Source organism: Echinops telfairi, unplaced genomic scaffold (genome assembly GCF_000313985.2).
Source record: "Echinops telfairi isolate 266 unplaced genomic scaffold, ASM31398v2 ScPeMD7_17;HRSCAF=63, whole genome shotgun sequence".
NCBI classification, from domain to species: Eukaryota; Metazoa; Chordata; class Mammalia; order Afrosoricida; family Tenrecidae; genus Echinops; species Echinops telfairi.
The window spans coordinates 6,082,001-6,102,185 of NW_022103914.1; the positions used below are offsets into that span (position 1 = coordinate 6,082,001).

The 20,185-nt window shown below is 40.7% G+C and overlaps 1 protein-coding gene and 1 pseudogene across 1 annotated transcript in view; both read left to right on the top strand.

The window, feature by feature from the left end:
• The first annotated feature begins 404 nt into the window (after positions 1–404).
• The window catches only part of SENP5 (SUMO specific peptidase 5), a 51,277-nt gene continuing 31,496 nt past the window's right edge, over positions 405–20,185 (top strand). Inside the window, exons 1-2 of the mRNA XM_045287526.1 lie at positions 405–455; positions 14,642–16,187. Coding sequence (XP_045143461.1) covers positions 14,675–16,187 — 1,513 coding nt within the window. The 5' untranslated portion in view covers positions 405–455; positions 14,642–14,674. The remainder of the gene's footprint in view (positions 456–14,641; positions 16,188–20,185) is intronic.
• On the top strand, positions 6,669–7,138 carry LOC115868656 (annotated as a pseudogene).

A 20,185-nucleotide genomic window follows, 5' to 3' on the forward strand; every position in this document is an offset into this window, starting at 1 on the left:
CGACTGACCTAAGGACGGGGCCACTGGCCGGCTGCTCCCGCGCCAGTGCTCGCCAGCTCAGCACCGCGGCCCCGGCGCGGAGGCCTCTCGGATTGCCCTCCCCCAACGGAGCGGAGGCCCGCAGATTTCTGCCGGTGCGTGGACGTGCTGTGGGGCGGCCGGGGAGAGAGCTTTTCCCGAGGGACCGCGGGACCGCTGCCCTCCCCTTTCTCTTCCGGCCGGGCTCTCCAGGAGAGGGACGGAGGAAACGAGCGCGCACCTCCCCCCACCCGGCACTGCCCCAGAACTCAAGGAAGCTTTAGAGGAAGCTTTAGAGTTAGAGGTCCTCCTGCGCCTGCAGTCTTGAGACGCGAGGATTTTTGTTTGACCCGACTTCTGCTTCCTGCTTTTGGCTCTTTCTCTCAAAGCTTGGGACCCTGTTCTGATGAAAGGATACGTCGCTGAAGAGCATCAAGGTGATTCCTTATTTGCCTTTTCTTTTTTATCTCCGCTAGGCAGGATCAACCCCCGGTCCACCATCTGCTCCCTTTGAGCAGTTTTGGATTTGAGTCAGAAGAATTGAGTTGGAATTCTAACTTGCCCTGTTCAAGTGGTCTTAATAGCATGCTATTGTGTATAGTCTTTCTTACATCTATTTAAGTTGGTTGGGAGAGCTAAATGAAGAATGCAGAACGTTAGTCGTGAAATGTTTTGTGAGTCCTGTTAGAGTAGTTTTAAGTACATTTAAGAGCTGACACGAAAGGTTCGAAATAATGGTTGGTTTTTTTCCCCTCCCTTTCTGGGGAGGAATATTTCTGGGGAGAATAAGTAGGCTTGGCATGGTGAAGGGTGCTAGAAGAGACGCCAGGATCTTGTGTGGTCAGAAAGTTAACTTCCCTCTGGGCTTGGGGTGAGCAGCATCAGGAAGAGGCTAGACTTTCTGTCACCCACATGTTTCATATTTATTCCTAAGTCGTTATTGGTATATGGGCAACCAAAACCCTACACCAACCCACTGCTGTTGAGTCCATCCCAGCTCATACTGACCCTATATAGGTTTATGGGGCAGACAGCCTCATCTTTCCCTCTGGAGCAGCTGACGGGTTTGAACTGCTGACCTTGTGGGTAGCAGCCTAGCACTTACTTGACAGACAGGGCTTCTTATGGTACATGGGAGAGGAGCCAAGTCAGATTTGCTCGTGAAGCAAGATGGGTTTTGCCCAGTGCGCCTTTCTAGGAGAAAAATTAGGAGATGATTCATTTAATAATCCTTGACCCCCTAAAAGGAATCCTCTGCACATATATCTGAGGATTCTTCACTCTGTCTCTAAAATGGTTCATGTTATTAGAATGTGTGCAGAGAATCTGCATAGAGGACCTTGAATATGTTCAGTGACTGGAGGTTACCAGTTGTAAGGTAATTTGAAGAGGCACCCATCTATCTCTGTTGGAGAAGGAAGAGCTTGTACCACTCTGTAGTTGTTAGTTGTCATCGAGGCGATTCAGACTCCAGCTGACCCCATGTGTGGAATGGATCCAACTTAGAGATGTGTTTGGGGAGGAAGGAAAGGAGACAGCCTGTGACTTGAGTGAATAGCACCTGCATTGACAGGCAAATTGAAGATGTGACACTGTCAATAAGTGTTGGACTGCTGATTACAAGGTCTGTGGTTCAAACCTACCAACTGCTCTGCTGGAGGCGATAAAGCTACCTGCTCCTGTAGAGATTTCCAGTCTCAGGAATCCTATGAGTCAGCATTGATACCTGGCAGTTGAGGGTTCCTGTACTCCATGGTGGCTGCTGCATGGTGTGCAGTGTTAGCTCCATGGACACAGCATTGCCCTTGAAAGTTATCACAACATGGCTGCACACCAGAATCAGTTCTGAGATTAAAACAGAACCCCATATGTCTGGACTTAGTGGGTGTGAAATGGGGATTTATTTGTGCTTTTTAGAAAACTTTCCAGGTGGTACTCTTGGTTGAGAACACAGGCAAATAGTAGGTTTTACAAGTTTAGTTTATAAACAGGCACAAAGAGGTGAAGTGCTCTGCCCAACTAGTTTGCTGCCTTTTATGCCCTGCTACCTTTTTCTTTTCCTTGCTTGAATTAATAGCACTAATTTCAAGTTTTTTAATTCCTCGAGACAGACAATAGGGGAGGGGGCCTCAGTAAGTCAGGTATTATAAGGTACCTTCAAGTCAGTTCCAACTCCTAGTGACGCTGTGTACAAACACATCTCGGTCCTGTGCCGTTCTCACAGTTGTTCTTATGTTTGAGCCCATTGTTGCAGCCATTGTGCCAGTCACTCTTGTTGAGGGCCGCCTCCTTTTTCTCTGCCCCTCCACTTTACAAAGCATAGTGTCCTGCAGGGACTGGTTTCTCCTGATAACGTGCAAAGTACACGAAACAAGTCTCACTATCCTTGTCTCTAAGGAACATTTTAGATGTACTTCTTCCAAGACAGAACTGCTTGTTCTTTTGGAAGTTCATGGTACTTTAAATATTTTTTCCAGCACCATAATTCATATACATTCTTCTTCAGTCTTTCTTATTCAGTGTCCAACTTTCACATACATATGAGGCCATTGAAAACACCAGGGCTTGTGTCAGGTGCACCTTAGTCCTCAAAGTAACATCCTTGCTCTTTAATACTTTAAAGCAGTGGTTCTCAACCTTCCTAATGCCGTGACCCTTTCATACAGTTCCTCATGTTGTGGTGACCCCCCGAACCATAAAATTATTTTCGTTGCTACTTCATACTGTCATTTTGCTACTGTTATGAATCCGGCGACTCCTGTGAAAGGGTCTTTCGACCCCCGAAGGGGTTGCGACACCCACAGGTTGAGAACCGCTGCTTTAAAGAGATTTTGTGCAGCAGATTTACCGAATGCAACACGTCTTTGGATTTCTTTACTTCTGCTTTCATGAACGTTGACTGTGGATCCAAGCAAGATGACATCCTTGATAACTTCAATCTTTTCTCCATTTACCGTGATGTTAGCTATTGGTCCAGTTGTGAGGATTCAGGTTTTTCTTTACATTGAGTTGTAATCCATACTGAAGGCTCCAATCCTTGATCTTCATCAGCAAGTGCTTCGAGTCCTCCTCATTTTCAGTAAGCAAGGTGTGTCATCTGCATAGTGCAGATTGTTAATAAGCCTTCCTCCAAACCTGATGCCACATTCTTCTTCATGTAAGCTAGCCTCTATGATTATTTGCTCAGCATAAAGATTGAATAAGTATGATAAGAGGATATAACCCTGTCATACACCTTTTCTGATTTTAAACCATTCAGTATATCCTTGTTCTGTTTTGCTCAACTGCCTTTTGATTTAATTAAGTACAGGCTCTGCAATGAAGTGTTCTAAAATTCCCATTCATTTCAAGACTATTCATAATTTGTTATGATCCACATAGCCAAGTAAGCATCTTTCTGGTATTCTCTGCTTTCAGCCAAGATCCATTTGACATCAGCCGTGGCATCCCTTGCTTCATGTCCTCTTCTGAATCCAGCCTGAACTTCTGGCAGCTCCCTGATAATGTATTGCTACGATTGTTGGATGATTTTCAGCAAAATTTTACTTGCATGTGATATTAATGGTGGTGTTCTATAGTTTTGAGCATTCTGTTGGGTCACCTTTCTTTGAAATGGGTACAAATATGGATCTCTTCTAATCAGTTGACCAAGTAGCTGCCTCCCAAATTTCCTGGCATAGATGAGCGAGTGCTTCCAGTGCGCCATAAGCTTGTTGAAATATTTCAGTTGGTGTTCCATCAATTCCTGGAGCCTTGTTTTTGCCTAATGGCTTTCAGTGTAGTTTGAACTAATTCCTTCAGTACCATTGGTTCTTGCTTATATGCTACCTCATGAAATAGTGGCATGGTGACCAGTTCTTTTTGGTACAGTGACTCTATCCTTTCTACCTCTTGATGCTTCTTGCACCATTCAATTCGATTTTGTTCATAAAATCTTCCAAGATTGTAACTGCAGTCTTGAATTTTTTGACTTTTCAGTTTAAGAAATATTGAGTGTGTTCTTCCTTTTTAGTTTTCTAATTCTAGGTCTCTGCACATTTCATTATAATACTTGGCTTAGTCTTCTCCAGCTGCCCTTTGAAATTTTCTATTTAGTTCTTTGACCTCATACTTCCTTCCATTTGCTTTAGTTACTCTATGATTAACAGCACTATTCAGAATCTCTTCTGACATCCGCTTTGATCTTTTCTTTCTTTCCTGTCATCTAATGACGGTTTGCTTTTTCCTGTATGATGTTCCTAATGTCCACCCACAGTTCCTCAAGCCTTCATCATTAATGTTTACTGCATCAAATCTGTTCTTGAAATTCAGGCAGAATATTTTGCCTCTTGTGGACATGTTTTATTTTCTTCAACTTCAGCCTGAACTTACATATGAACAATTGATGCTCTGTTCCACACTCAGCCCCTGGCCTGTTTTAGCTGCTGATTTTGAGCATCTTCAGAGTTTCTTCCCAGATGGAGTAAATTTGATTTCTGTGTGTTGCACCTGAAGTCCAGGGGAACAGCCAGTGTCTGTGTAACTCAAAAAGGTGTTTGCTATGAGCAAGTGGTTGGCCCTGCAAAACTCTATGATGCGATCTCCAGCTTTGTTTCTGTTACCTAGCCCATATTTTCCAACTACTGTGCCTTCTTTGTTTCCAACTTTTACATTCCAATTGCAATAATGTCAGTGCTTCTTGATTGCATTATTGATCAATTTCTGACTGAAAACATTGGTAAACTTCAGTTTCTTCATCACTAGCTTTAGTGGTGGGTGCATAAATTTGAATGATAGTTGTTTTGATTGGGTTTCCTTGAAGGCATGTAGATATAATTTTTTTTTTAAATCATTTTATTAGGGCCTCATACAACTCTTAGCACAATCCATACATACATCAGTTGTGTAAAGCACATTTGTACATTCATTGCCCTCATCGTTCTCAAAACATTTCCTCTCCACTTAAGCCCCCGGCATTAGGTCCTCATTTTTCCCCTCCCTCCCCGCTCCCCCCAACCTCATGAGCCCTTGATAATTTATAAATTATTATTTTGTCATATCTTGCCCTGTCCAACGTCTCCCTTCACCCACTTTTCTGTTGTCCGTCCTCCAGGGAGGAGGTCACATATAGTTCCTTGTAATGGGTTCCCTCTTTCCAACCCATTCTCCCTCTACCCTCCCAGTATCACCACTCACACCACTGGTCCTGAAGGGATCATCCGCCCTGGATTCCCTGTATTTCCAGTTCCTATCTGTACCAGTGTACATCCTCTGGTCTAGCCAGACTTGCAAGGTCGAATTCGAGTCATGATAGTGGGAGCGGGGAGGAAACATTTAGGATCTAGAGGAAAGTTGTATTTTTCATCGTTGCTACATCGCACCCTGACTGGCTCATCTCCTCCCCGAGACACCTCTGCAAGGGGATCTCCAGTGGCCTGCTAATGGGCTTTGGGTCTCCACTCCGCACTCCCCCCATCATTCACTATGGTAAAATTTTTGTTCTGATGATGCCTTATACCTGATCCCTTCGACACCTCATGATCACATAGGCTGGTGTGCTTCTTCCATGTGGGCTTTGTTGCTTAGATATAATCTTATCATAGACATCATTATACTTCCAGATAGATCTTAAAATGTTTTTGAATGCAACACCATTCCTCTCGATTGTGCCATTACGGGCATAATAAATTATATGATTCTCTGATTGAAAATGGCCAATACCAATCCAGTTCTGCTCACTAACACCCGTGATATTGACCTTTTTTGACATCTTCCAATTTTCCTACATTCATAGTTCGTCCATTCCAAGATCCAATTATGAATTGGTGTTTGCATTTTGAGCTTGCATTTCTTTGCATTGAGTCGTGCTCCTTCAGCAGATGAAGGTCTCGAAAGCTTTACTCCTGAAGGCTCCGCTCCACCTGTGTCACATGGTCGACTCTACTCTGAGAGGGCAGCTCTTCTTCTATGTCAGATTGTGAGTGCCTTCTGACCTGTGGGGCTCATCTGCTGGCACTATCTCTGAACATGTTCTTTTGCGCATTAGGTTTTCAGTAACTAACAGTGTTTCCGTGCTCCACATAGGGTTTTCAGTGGCTAATTCCTCAGCAGTGGACAGCTTCTTTGTTCTTCATCGTCCGTTCTTAGTCTGGAAGCTCTTTGGGTGAGCCTGCTGGCACTTTTGAAATACCAGCAAAGCTCTCTGTAATACTCTTTGATGTTAATTTTTGTGCAATTAGATTATTTAATGCTCTTTGGCAAAGTAGGTGTTATTGTAAATTTTTGTACTAAATGTTGCTTGGTTTACTTGTTGACAGAGTCATAAAGTTGTTTTTTTTAAATCATCTTATTAGGGGCTCATACAACTCTTATCACAATCCATACACACATCAATTGTGTAAAGCACACTTGTACATTCATTACCCTCATCATTCTCAAAACATTTGCTCTCCACCTAAGCCCCTGGCATCAGCTCCACCATATAAACGTTTTTTGTGTTTTTTTTGGTCATTTTACAAACTAGTTTTTGCAAAGACTTATGGCAAGCTTTAAAAAATCTTGGGGAGCTAGCAGCTCGGGCAGAGTGGCAGCGCCTGGCGATCCAGCTTCAATAAGGCTCTCCGTGGCCCGCGGTCCGAAGGCGTCCTGCAAGCGCCCTCCCCACAGCCAAGATGCCCAAGAGGAAGGTCAGCTCGGCTGAAGGGGCGCCGGTGAAGGAGGAGCCGAAGAGGAGATCGGCCAGATTGTCAGGGAAACCCTCGTCTGCAAAAGTGGAGACGAAGCCAACAAAGGCACCAGGAAAGGATCAATCTTCGGACAAAAATGTGCAAGCAAAAGGGAAAAGAGGAGCAAAGGGAAACAGGCGAAAGGAGCCGACCAAGAAGCTAAAGAAGATTTATCTGCTGAAAATGGAGAAACGAAACACGAGGAGAGCCCAACCTCCGATGAAGCAGGAGAAAAAGCAGCCAAGTCTGATTCATGTTTATCAGGTCTTATCAGTGGGCCCTGCTATCTCCCTTCTTGTACAATCCAGAGGAATATTTTCATCAACTATTTTGTAAATGCAAGTTTTTTAGTAGCTCCAGAAACATTTTTAAGAAGGAAATCTCAATTCATCCCTTTTTTTTGTTTTTTAGTGTAAATGCTTTTTTTTTAAAGGTGTGAAATCATTTACTGGTAGTTTATTTGTTAGTACAACCAGAAAGTAGTGGGATGTTGAATTGTGAGAAGATTTAACTGTCTTGGGTGTCAACATAACATTCCATGGGATGGAGGGAAGTTTTTGTATCCCTTATACAAAACATACTTAATGGAAATTTGGAGTCACTGTCATGCATTTGCATGACTTGAACATTTAAAATTTTGTTTCCACATTTGTTCTCTTAAAAGAATTGGGTCTGAAAACCATTCTGCCATATCACGGCTCTTGTCAGAACTGTGCATTCTGTAACACCTGGTAGTGGTAGTCCCATGTTCTCGATCACTTTGTTACGTGCTGTGAAGGATTGAACATTTGAGTGTGTAGTGTGTGTGGCATTGAATTGTGAATTAGTGGGATTTAAGATGTAAATTTACCAGCATTTGAAGATAATGGTACTTGATAATCTCTTTTTAAAAATTTGCCTCTAAATTTAAAGCTGGAAAGTCACTGGAATTTAGAAACGAATTTTATCTGCATGTCATTTTAGGATTTTGGTACATGCATTAAGGATTGTGTACAAATTGTTCATAATGTCTCTGTACTGATCTCAAAACAACCAATAAAATGCCAGTTACAAAAGAAAAAAAAATCTTGGGGAAATTCCAATTTAAGAAAAATATTTTGTCTTTATCTTGGCTTATCATGAACACCGTGCACCATCTTTAGGCCTTTCTCCCCCGTATCCTAGTTTCTTTGGCCGCTTATTTGATGAGTTGGAGAAATTCTTGACTGTTTCTCCAAGTGCCTTCTGATTATCTGATTTAACTAGAAGCTGTCAGCATTTCTTTCCAGTGTCCTTGAGTTTTTAGCTCCTCTTCTTGGTTAAATTATAACATGACACTGGCTTATAGAGTTTGGTAGACATCTTGAAAGGATCAACTGATAAGGTGGTAACAATGTTTCATATGTATTTTTCTTAACTGCTTTACTGAAACTTTTGTGGCTGCTTTAAAATGGTGTTTTCAGAATTATTAAGGTAAATAAGCCATCACGCAGAGTTGAGCATTCCCTTTAAGGAAATGCTTTCATTCTCAAATTATTTCCTGATATCCTTCCTCATTGCTTCAGCATTTCTCACTCCTCAAAAGGAAGAAATTGAGTTTTCTTCTCTTTTAAAATGTTTGTTTCTGCAACGTTTTAATTGTGAAGCTTTAAAAACTCTTAAATTTCATATTTTGACAGAACAAACTTTTTTTTTTCATCAACATTGTCTTTTTTTTTTTTTCAGAACAAACTTTTAAAATAGAGATATTTAGGAAAGGATAAATGTGAATCTAGGCTCATAATTTAGATTTAACATTGACACAAAGGCAGAGGTGAGGGTTGGGGTGCAGGTAATAACAACTGGATCAAAAAACTCAACTGCTGTTGAGTCAATTCGGACTCATTGTGACCTTATAGGACCATATAGAACCGCTCCATGGGTTTCTGAGACTGTCACTCTTTATAGGAGGAGAAAGACTTGTCTTTCTTCTACATAGTGGCTAATGGTTTTGAACTGCCAATCTTGCAGTTAGCAGCCCAGTGGGTAATGACTACACCACCAGGGCTCTTAACAACTGGAAGACCCAGTGAAAAATAGTCTAGAGGTCACTTTGTGTTAGTCTGGGTAGACTAGAGAAACAAATCGACAGAAACTCATATATCTATATATACATATGAGAGAGAGTTTTATATAAAGGGTAAGTGTACATTAAAGCATCCCAACCCAGTGCTGTCCAAGCCCATAAGTCCAACATTAGCCCATATGTCTCACACCAATCTACAAAGCCCTCCTCAATCTCACAAAAAATGCATTGACACCAACTGTAGGGGGAAAGCTGAATCAGTGAGTGTGTACGCATCTCATCGCTGGCAGGGGTCTCTACGCGGCTGCTCCAGCACCCAGGGCTGCCTTGGGGTAGGTCCATGTGGGTTCTCCTCAGGAATGTCTTGTAGGAAGTGAGCCTTGCCAGCTGAAGCAGGGAACTGGCTCAGGCAGCTGCACTCTGGTCGGACCATCAGAGAACAAGAGACCTGAACAAAAAAGGTGAGGTTCACCAAGCTATTTATCATTCCATCCTTCAATTAACCCCACATGTGTTTATCGGCCATAAACCTTAACTGCCCTCACACGGATTGGTCTTTGAGGCAGTCTTCTGTCTCTAAGGACTTGAAACCAAAAGTGGACACTTAATTAATTTTACCTAGTGGTTGCACATTGTAAAAATATCACCAATAATCAACACAAATTTGCAAGTGTACAGTCTTAATCTTGATCTTTTCTTGTTTTTTTTTTTATGCTGACTGATGTCAATTAGGAACAAAAACAAACCTGTTTTCCTTGTGTTGATTCTGACTGATTCCATGTGTGTTAGAGTAGAATTATACTGCACAGGATTTTGTTTAAAAAATAAAACATTTTTGTTATTAAAAAACAGCAAAACAAATTTTGCTTTCACAATTCAGTGAATTGATTATATTCTTCAAGTTATATAACCATTCTTACCCTCCTTCTTTGAATTGTTCCTCCATTGTTAACGTAAATTTTGTTTTCCCTAAACTTTTTATTTGTCAAACCTTCTACAAGTGTACAATTTATTGACATCAGTTACCTTGGTTGTGCAACCATTATCCTCCGTCTATGTGATTACCACAAACATAAACCCAGTGCTTCATAAGCAGTAATCCCTCCCACCCCATTGTTGTTAGGCGCCATCAAGTTGGCTTGACTCATAGTAACCCTGTGCACAGCAGCAAGAAACACTGCCCGGTCCTGCCCTATCCTCACGATTGCTCCTATGCCTGAACCCAGGGATGCTGCAGGCCATCTCATCAAGGGCCTTCCCCTTTTCGACTCTCTTCCACTTTACCAAACATGATGTTCTTCACCAGGGGACTGGTCTCTCCTGACAATAAGTCCAGAGTATGTAAGATGAAGTCTTGCTATCCTTCTTATACTCAAGCCTTATTTCTTCCAGTACAGAGTGGTCTGCCCTTTCAGCAGTGCATGGTACTTTCAGTGTTCTTTTCCAGCACCACAATTCAAAAGCATCGATTCTTCTACGGTCTCCTTATTCAGTGTCCGATTTTCACCTGCATGTGATGGCAATAGAAAATACCACGGCTCGGGTCAGGCGTACCTTAGTCCTCAAAGTAACATCCTTGCTCTTCACTACTCTGAAGAGGTCTGTGCAGCACATTTACCTAATGCAATATGTCCTCTGATCTCTTGACTACTGCTTCCGTGAGCATTGATTGTGGATCTTAGTACAACAAAATCCTTGGCAACTTCAACCTTTCCTCCATTTAGCATGATATTGTCTATTGGTATCTCCCCTGGTAACTACTAATAAACTTTCATCTGTATACGTTTGCCTGCTCTTGTCATTCTGTGTAAGTGAGTTCATGTAACATTTTCCCTTTTTTGGTTAACTTACCTCACTCAGCATAATGTTTTTAAGCAACATCCATGGTGTTGCATGTACCAACAAGCCTTCATCATTCCTACCTGGGTGAGGTGTTCCATTGCTTGTTCCTACCACATTTTGTTTACCTGTTCATCCACTGGTGGGCACCTAGCTTGTTTCCACCATTTGGATGGTATAAATAGCGCTATGAGGAACGCTGGCGAATATACATCTGTTTGTGTTGCTGCTTTTAAGTCCTTTGGGTATATTCCTAGCAGTGGAATCCCTGGGTCATAATTATATATATATATAATTTTTTTTTTGGTATACCACCACATTGTTTTCTTCAGGGACTCTTATTTTACATTCCTATTAGCAATGGATAAAGGTTCCAGTTTCCCCCTAATCCTCATCAACAATTTTTATTTTTCATTTCTTAAATCTTTTTAAAAATAATTTTATTGGAGGCTTGTACAACTCTTATCACAATCCATACATCCATCCATTGTGCCAAGCACAATTGTACATTTGTTGCTCTCCTCATTCTCAAAACATTTGCTTTCTACTTGAGCCCTTGATATCAGCTCCTCATTTTCCCCCTCCCTCCCATGAACCCTTGATAATTGATAAATTATTATTATTTTGTCATATCTTACACTGTCCAATGTCTCCCTTAATCCACTTTTCTGTTGTCTGTATTTCTTAAATCTTAGCTATCCAAGTGGGACTGAAATAGCATTTCATTGTGGTTTGGATTTGCCTCTCTCCATTGGGTTTTCAGTGGCTGATTTTCAGAAGCAGATCTCCAGGGCTTTCTTTCATGGAACCCCTGTGTGAGCTGGAACCTCGAGCCTTTCTGTTAGTGTGTAAATCGCTTGTCAAAAGTTAGTGTGTAAAAAAAAAGTTTAGTATGTTAATTGCCACCATGATGCTTCTAGACAGTAATTTTCAATCTTCTTTCTACGGACTATTCATTTTTATTTTTCTGAGTTAACCTTGCCCTACTGAGCATCTATTGTCATCAGAATCTGATGACTTCTAGGAGCAAGGACTTTTAAAATAGTGATGCTTGACTTAACCTGTACACTTGTGTGCTGTAAGCTATCACCCCGATATTGGGTACCTTTAAGGACTGGTTGAAGATGTAGTGGCACACTGGTTAAGTGGTTAGTACTCTTCTGTTAACCAAACGTCAGTGGTTTGAACCCATTTCATTGAGAGAAAGAGTGACAGTCTGCTTTTAGGAAGATGACAGTCTTGGAACCCTGTTTGCCACTTCTGCTCTGTCCTGTCAGCGAGCTGTGAGTTGGAGTTAACTTATCAGCCGTGGCTTTGATATGGTGGGTTAAGGGCTGGTTAGTCTAGGGCTGTTCTGTGGTCAGTGAGAATCTTACAGACTTGAAAGCTCCTATCTATTCCCCATGTGTGTTTTATCTCTAAAAGACTATTGGTGTTTGTTGAACTTGAATACTGCAGCATGGCTGGGAACAGAGTTCAGAAATAAGAGAGAGACCACATGTGGAGATGGCTTTTAATTAAAATTAAATTAAAATTTAATCTACCCATTTAACATTCAGCAGGGCTTTATATTTGTTGCCAGCAGATGTGTGTGTGTCGGCAGGTCCTTCTCATAGAAATGACCAATATGCTGACATCTAATATGAAACTGTGAATTAAATAAAGGTATATTACTTTTGTTACTTTTCCTGAAGCTGTTCATTTATCCTTTCCACACCATATTGGCAGATGGGCAGCTTACTGCCATCAATGCCCCATTAGAGCTATTTCATTTAATTTTTCATTTAAAAACAAAACATAAAATATATGTTGGCATGTTTAGTCTCCCCAGGGACAGATCTCTTGCTTGGGAGTAGACTATTAGTGTGCTAGAGTCCCTGGGCTGTATAGTGGTTATGTGCTTAGCTGCTCACCGAAGGTTGGCAGTTGAACCCACTAGCTGCTACATGGGACAAAGCTGTGTCAGTCTGCTTTCATGAAGACTGCAGCCTTGGAAAACCGATGAGCCAGTTAGATCTGTTTTGTCCTGTGGGGAGATAGAATTGACTGTTGGCACCCACTACCACCAGTATTCTAGGAGCTCCTGGGCAACTTAAATGGCTAACCCCCTAACTACTATCTAAGAGATTGGTGGTTCAAACCTACCCATAGGTGCTTTGGAAGACTGGCTTGGTGATCTGCTTAGCAGGGATCACAGCCTTGAAACCCTGTGGGGTAGCTGTGCTATGCACGTGCATAATGTGAGTAAGTAGAATTTGAAGTCAACTTGATGGAAACTTATAACACGCTCTTGGGTAATGGTTTCACTGTAAACCACAGTTGGTTATTTCCCCCTAATCATACACACTTCCCCCTTTTCCCACCAGTTGCTCCGCAGGAGAAAGATGAGACCATGAGCTTTTGTAAAGATTTCCAGTCTCAGAAACCCTACGTGCGGTCTCTGAGTTGCAGTTGACTGGATGGCAGTGGGTGGCTTTGTCACAACCATTGTTCTTTGAGCTGAGTGGGGAGGATAGTCACTGTACAATCTCATTTATCCTCCTACCATACTTCTGCCCTCTGTGCATGGTGTGTCCGACTATCTTGTTATCCTTTTCAGAGAGGGACACTGGTTATCTGCCAGCAGAGATCTAGGGCTTGTCAGTTGCTGTGGAGTTGATTCTGACTCCTGGTGACCCCGTGTGTGTCAGAGTGCACCTGCTTTCCATAGAAGATTGCCGGGTTTTCTCCTGAGGCCCCTTTAGGGATTTTTATTGCTGTTTTCTATTCATTTCCTGTCGCTGCTCTTGAGTGTCTTTGTCTTTTTGAAAGTCTCATTGTTATTTTAATGGGATTGGGAAACAGGAGCTAAGATAAATAGGTGCTTATTCCTCCATTTTTGTTTTGTCTTATTGTAGAGGGGAAAAACTAAAAATAAGTAGAAATACAAAGAAAGATAATACAACTTTTCTTAGTTGCCAGGAAGCTGAAATTAATAATTTTTCTGATTTGTTGTCTAGTATTTCTTCTCTTCCACCTGCAGTTACTTGTATGTTTCCTTCTAGCTTAAGAGCCAACCATAGTATTAGATCTTGTCAATTCCTTCGAGGAAATCATATTTGATTTTGACCATTCATTGTCATCTGCCATTTCCCATCGTGTTCATGGACTTTATGCATCTGTGCTTGTTTCAGTTTTTTTTTGGTCATACATTATCCTCTTGAAAGCCAGGCTTTAACTAGACGAAGCATCTAGTGGAGTTCTATCTTCTCTTAGACAATCAGAAAGTCTTCAATGGAATGAATGGCAAAGAGGAGGCCGGTTTTCATCTCTTCAGATACTCATACCACATTTTCAAAATCTTCTGTGTAAAACAAATTGTTTTCATATGGGCAAGTATAATTACATGGATATGGATTTGGTTTTATATAGTACCTGGTTTCCTCTCCCTTCCTTGTCCTTCATTTTAAAAATGAGAACACAGAATTTAGGTGACTTTAGAGCTTAAGGTTCTTTAGAGCGAGTGAGAAACAGGGCCAACACTTAAAACTCTCTTCTGACTTTTTCTATTCTGTGTACTGTATTAGAAACAATGCGTGCTGGGCAATGCTTCCTGAAACTTCTTTCTGTCCGCAGCAGGTACAGCACATGGGGTCTTGTTGAAGAGTATTCATGTCTTCTCCCAGCTCCAACTTACACTGTAAGACAAACCTTGATCAGTTAGGATGTTCATTATACCTGACCGGCTAAATTGAAGTGTCCGAGGCCTCGTGGCACAATGGACTATGTGCTGGACTGCTCTGCTAACTACGGGCAGCAGTTGGAAACCACCAGCTGCTCCTGGAGAGAAATATGAGGCCCTTTACTCCCATACAGAGTTATAGCCTTGGAAACCCAAGGACCAGTTCTCTGTCCTATAGGGTCACTGTGAGTCAGAATTGACTTGATAGCAGTTGATTTGGTACTCTTTAAACATTTTTCTACCTTGTATTACTGTGATATGTCTTTATAACCCCGTTTTCAGCATTCAAATACAACTCTTCTTTCTCTTCTCTAGAGCTACATCCGGATCTCATTATGCATCAGAAAAATGAAAAAACAGAGGAAACTTTTATGGAGGAAAGGAATCCACTTAGCCTTTTCTGAGAAATGGAATGCTGGCTTTGGAAGCTTTAAGAAATTCTACTTCCATCAACACTTGTGCATTCTGAAAGCTAACCTGGGAAGGCCAGTTACTTGGAGCAGACAGTCAAGGTATTTCCAGTGCAGAAAGAAGTTCCTGCAAATCCAGAAAACGCGGATCCAGGATGAAGCCCTTTTTGCTAAGACCAAGTCAAATGCGGCTGCTCACAATGTTAGTGATTTTCCTCCTAAAGTGAAAAGAAAGGACCCGAAACCATTCCTTTCCTCCTCAAGGACCCCTCTGGAGCGCCAGCCAGAAAAGTTGCTGTATTTAGCAGAGAACTCTGACCATGAGTGCAGTGGAGGGAAAAGTCTTGTGAAGGCAGTTGCTGACTTACCAGCAAATAGTGTTGTAGGTCAGACCAGTGGGCACAGACCTAGGACAGATCCACCCGCTTCTGAGTTTCCCATGAAGTTCAATGAGGAGAGTCAAAATCCAGGTGAGAGTGGCACAATTGTGGTGACCTTGAGTAACCATAAGAGAAAGCGCTTTTGTTATGGCTGCTACCAAGGGCTGGAGCATCACCGAAATGGGGGACTCCTGATTCCAAAAAAGTTCCACCTTAACCGCCATAGAAGAATAAAAGTATCTCCTCTTATGATGTATGAGAAATCGTCCATGGTTAGATTTCGGTACAGAATTCTCAGATCCCAGCACTTACGAACAAAAAGCAAAATTTGCAAACAGAAAAAATCTCAGCGCAGCTGGGTACAGAAGGTCACCGGGGACTATCAAGAGGCTTTTAGAGAGAGCTGTGAGGGTGTCAGTTGCAGCCCATTTTCTTCCTCAGAACCTAAAGACTCTTCTTGTCGTCATCAGCCAGACTTCCCAGATATGGACAGCGATGCTGTGGCGAAGGAAACGAACTCTCATACACCTGATGGTCACGCTAGAGGAAGCCCTTTCTTGGGCAAGGAGCTGAGTTTAGGTGAAGCATTCCCTGACCAACAGAACGGCAGTGCCACGTACACATGGGACCAGTCGTCTTCTTCCACTCCTAAGTGGGAGCATGCAGAGCTGATTCATGACATCCCTTTGCCGGAACATCACTCTAGTAACATGTTCATCTCAGAAACAGAAAGAGAAACACTGACTCTGGGTCTGGACAGTCGGACGAGTAACAGTAGAGATGACAGCATGAAACTGCCCGTGCCTGGGCCAGATCAGCCTGCGGGGGCCGTGGATGGGCCTGTGTCTGAAGAGACTGTGCAAAAAGAGCGTGCATACCAGATGGAAGAGGATGGCACTCTCAACCAGAACATTCTTAGTTCTAAGTTGCTGGACCACCCTTACTGTAAAAGTCCACTGGAGGCGCCCCTGATGTGTGGTGGACTCAAACTAGAAAATCAAGTGGGAGGTGGGAAGAACAATCAAAAAGCATCTTCAGTGAATGATGAACAGCTGTCAAGCTGCCTTTCTGGTATGCCCTCTTCCTTTATTCTCCCCCAGCCTCAGCCCCCACTTGCATCATTGTTCTTGCTGGAAGAGCCCTTTTCTTTGCTCTCCACACATGGATTTCACGGAAGCAGTTAGACATTCTTGAAGCCTTTTTATTGCTGCATTTTGTAGATGCCCCATAGCTTATTTAATTAATCCCCCATTGATGGAGCACTTGTGTTGCTTCCAGATATTTTCTTCTATGAATAGTGGCACAATGAAATTCTATCTTTTTTTTTTTCCTTTTTTCGTTTGCTTGCTTCAGGGCATTTTAATTACTCTGAAAATTTGCAGCAGAAAAGCAGTGCCAAGCTGAGAGAACATCATCATTTTGACTGGAATGAAATTATTTCTTCATACTCAAAGATTCCAGAAGTTAAAGTCCTGGTAGTGGAATTGCTGGTGAAAGATTAGTTGTACTTGAAATTTTAAGAGAATTGTCAAATTACCTTCCAAAAAGTTGAATCAGTTTATACCGTATTAGTCTTAACAGATTGCAAGAGTTCTTTATTTCAATTTGGGTTTTTACGTTTCAGCTGGAACATCTTTTTCCCAATGTAATGGTCACTTTGTTTCTGTATGTTTTCCTCTTGCCTATCTTTCTACTGGATTGTTTATATTTTATTTGCTCTCTGAGAATCTCCTTTTTTGGTTTAATATGAACTTGTTTTTCAGTAAAGAATTCAAGTCCATTTCAGTCTTACTTTTCCTTTGAGCCACTCAGGCTACTCTTTAGGTTTGAGGGAGAAGGAATCTGGAGGGATTTTTTTCCTTTTCTTTCAAGAAACATACTGTATATATTTACACGTTCCATATATAGGAGACACTGCACATCATCTTAACAATATTGCAACAAATAGCATATATACACTAGTTCTTATTGTTATTTAGACCAAGTATCATTTTAATTAAAAATATTTTAAGTTAACTGTTAATTATAAATGTTAGGAGAATTGACTTCTTCCATTTCCAACAGGTAAAACATATTTTGTATTTTTGAAATGTATGAAAAATGTTAACTTTTTCATAGTAAAATTTTGCCTTTATTTTATGGCTTCTAGTTTTTATGTCATGGTTTAGAAAATTTGTTCTTGTCAAAATCTCCCCAATGAAGTATATCAGTATACTTCTTTTTTTTTGAGGACAAAATATTTCACCTATCTTCCTTCTTAAAATTTATTTAGTTATAAATCAGTACAGATATATTTAAACAGGAGTGTTCATTGTAATATTCTTTATGATAGTAAAAACAAACCTGGAAACAACCAAAAATGAGTATTTCTGTCGAACTATAAACTATAGAATATCCAAGCAATGGTATGCTGTGCAGCTGTTAAAGAATACATTAGACCTTTATTTTGATATTAAAATATGTCTACTGAAATCTTAAAAAGCAAGTTGAAAAACAGAATGCTACTTAATAAATATCTATCTATGCATATACACATTTACAAAGATGAGTATATGTATGTACTTGTGTCTATGCATTTGTATAGCTAGCTATAGCTAGATGGCTATATCAAATTTTCTAAGGGAGTTTGTAGGCATACTTCCTGGTAGTTGAACAATCATTAAGTATATATATGAAAAGTTTTCTCCCACAAAAAGACAGTTACAGAGTTCTAGCAAATGCTAAAAAACAAAAACACGTTATCTATACTGTCCTAGAACTAGAGAAAGAAAATTTTCCCAACTTACAAGGTTAACAGAACTATGATAGTTAAACCTGAAACAGTAAAAATTTACCCACAAACAAGAATTAACTTGTAAATTCAAGGGGACTTCAAAAAAATTGTGCAAAGATTATTAAAAGACCATGGGATTTTTTTCATGAATTTTTTGAAGCCTCTTATGTAGATGTAACATTGCCAACTATAATGGCTAAATTGAATATAGCATGTAATAAAACTAGCATGACCTGAAGAAGTAGATTTCATAGAGTTCACTTTTTGTTATCTGTGATGTCCTTCATTTATTGTGATAGGCTGAATGAGAAAAAATGATGGACCTTGGTAAGTACTGAAACGCCTGTTAATAAAACTCAACTTCCCTTTGAGTTTCTGGGAATACTATGAAAAATGAAAACTCGGCACCTACTGGATGGCAGTGAGTTTAGTTTTTTGAGTTTATTGGTAACAACTAGCAGTTCTGAGTTGAGAAAGGTGACTTAAGAACCTCATCTTCCTCCTACCAAATCCATGGACAAAAAAGTAGAGGGGCATTCCAAAGGGAAATTGCCTCTTCCAATGGCAGAGGGAAGATTAAATACAAACTGGACCAAACCCACTGCCACTGGGTCAAACCCACCTTGGAGTGACCTTATAAGATAAGAGTAGAACTGCTTCTGTTGGTTGCTGTAATTTTTTTATGGAAGCAAAAAGACTCATCTTTCTCAGAATAGTGGTGGTTCATACTCCTATTCTTGCAGCCCAGCACAATGGGGCGACACTGAGGGTGTCTCATTTCCCTGAGTAGTTGGAAGAAGGACCATGAGAGCATCGACCGCCACGTCACATATCAGCAGTGAGAATATGTTCTCAAGCTGAGATTCTAAAACCAGGGAATTGATGGGAGACAGGTAGGATAGCATTCCCAACCCCCACACAATTACTTGTAATATCTGGAGAGAATGAGGAACATCATTTTTAGACAAGTTTCTAAAGGAAAGCCAATCCAATGAAAGACACCCAAGTCCAGGTTAATACCGCAGTGTGTATAGGACCGTCAGCACAGTAGATTGTGCTTCAGCTGACGTTTACATCATTAGCCCACGTGCAGCCCCATGGGAATGCTGAGCACATGGGCACCTTTCAGTTGATGACATTTATTGTGAGCAAGTTATATGATAGGGTTTCTAAAAGTTTGTGGGAAAATTCCATTATCTTGTAATTCCATTTTGCCAGATACCTTTAAAAATGGTTTCAGACTTGGATGAAACTTACTTATAAAACTTCATAATTTCATTAAATAAAACCCACTGACGTTGAGTCAATCCCAACTTATAGTGACCTTATAGGACAGAGTACGCTCATTTGAGTTGCTATAAATCTTTATAGGAGCAGAATGCGCCCTATAAGAACAAAGTTATTTCCTTGAAAACTAAGTTGAATGCTTTCTAATGACATTAGTGAGTTATTACTACTACGCGGCCTTTTGGTTAAGACAGCCCTGAGTTACAGGGGAAAAACCCACACTAATAAAACAGAATTGTATTTATATAAGACAACTATGAAATATTTGAGGGAGGGTATGGAAATTCAGGATGCTGTATTCACTTTCAAATGTCTTTAAGTACTTATTTAACTTTAAGGAAGGTCTAGAAGTTAAAAACTTCATCTGTTAATTGTGAGAGAACAGAATAGAAGAAAAAGGATGAAATAACATTTTTTAGAAGTGAAGAAAGGAGTCTTCAAATTGGAAAGACAATTTTTTAAATCAGGTTTAAAACTCAACATAGGCACAAACACTAAATTTTGTGAAGTAAGATTATAGGACATTAAGGATAAAGAGAAATAATTAGAATAGTTGTTTTAAAAGGAAAAGAAATAGATCCCATGTCACAGAATGTTTCAGGTGGTTTAAAAATTTAACCAATTAGAAACAAAAATGTATACGTGAATACGTAAACAGTTGCATTGTTCCCAATAGACAAAAGGTAGCAACAATCGATGTGTCCATCAACTGATAAATAAATGTAGATCCGTACAGTGGAATATTATTTGGCCATAAAAAGGAATTAAATACAGCTAGGCAACAATGTGGATGAAGTTTGAAAATGTGCTAAGAAGCCAAATACAATAGGCCATATATTGCATGCTTTTATTTATATGAAATGTCCAGGATCGAGAAGCCCTTGTGGGTTATGCATCGGGCTGCTAACTGGAAACCTGGCAGTTAAAACACCAGTTACTCCTCAGGAGAATGAGATGGGGCAGTTCTACTCTGTCCTGTAGGGTTGCCATGAGGCAGAATTGACTCAAG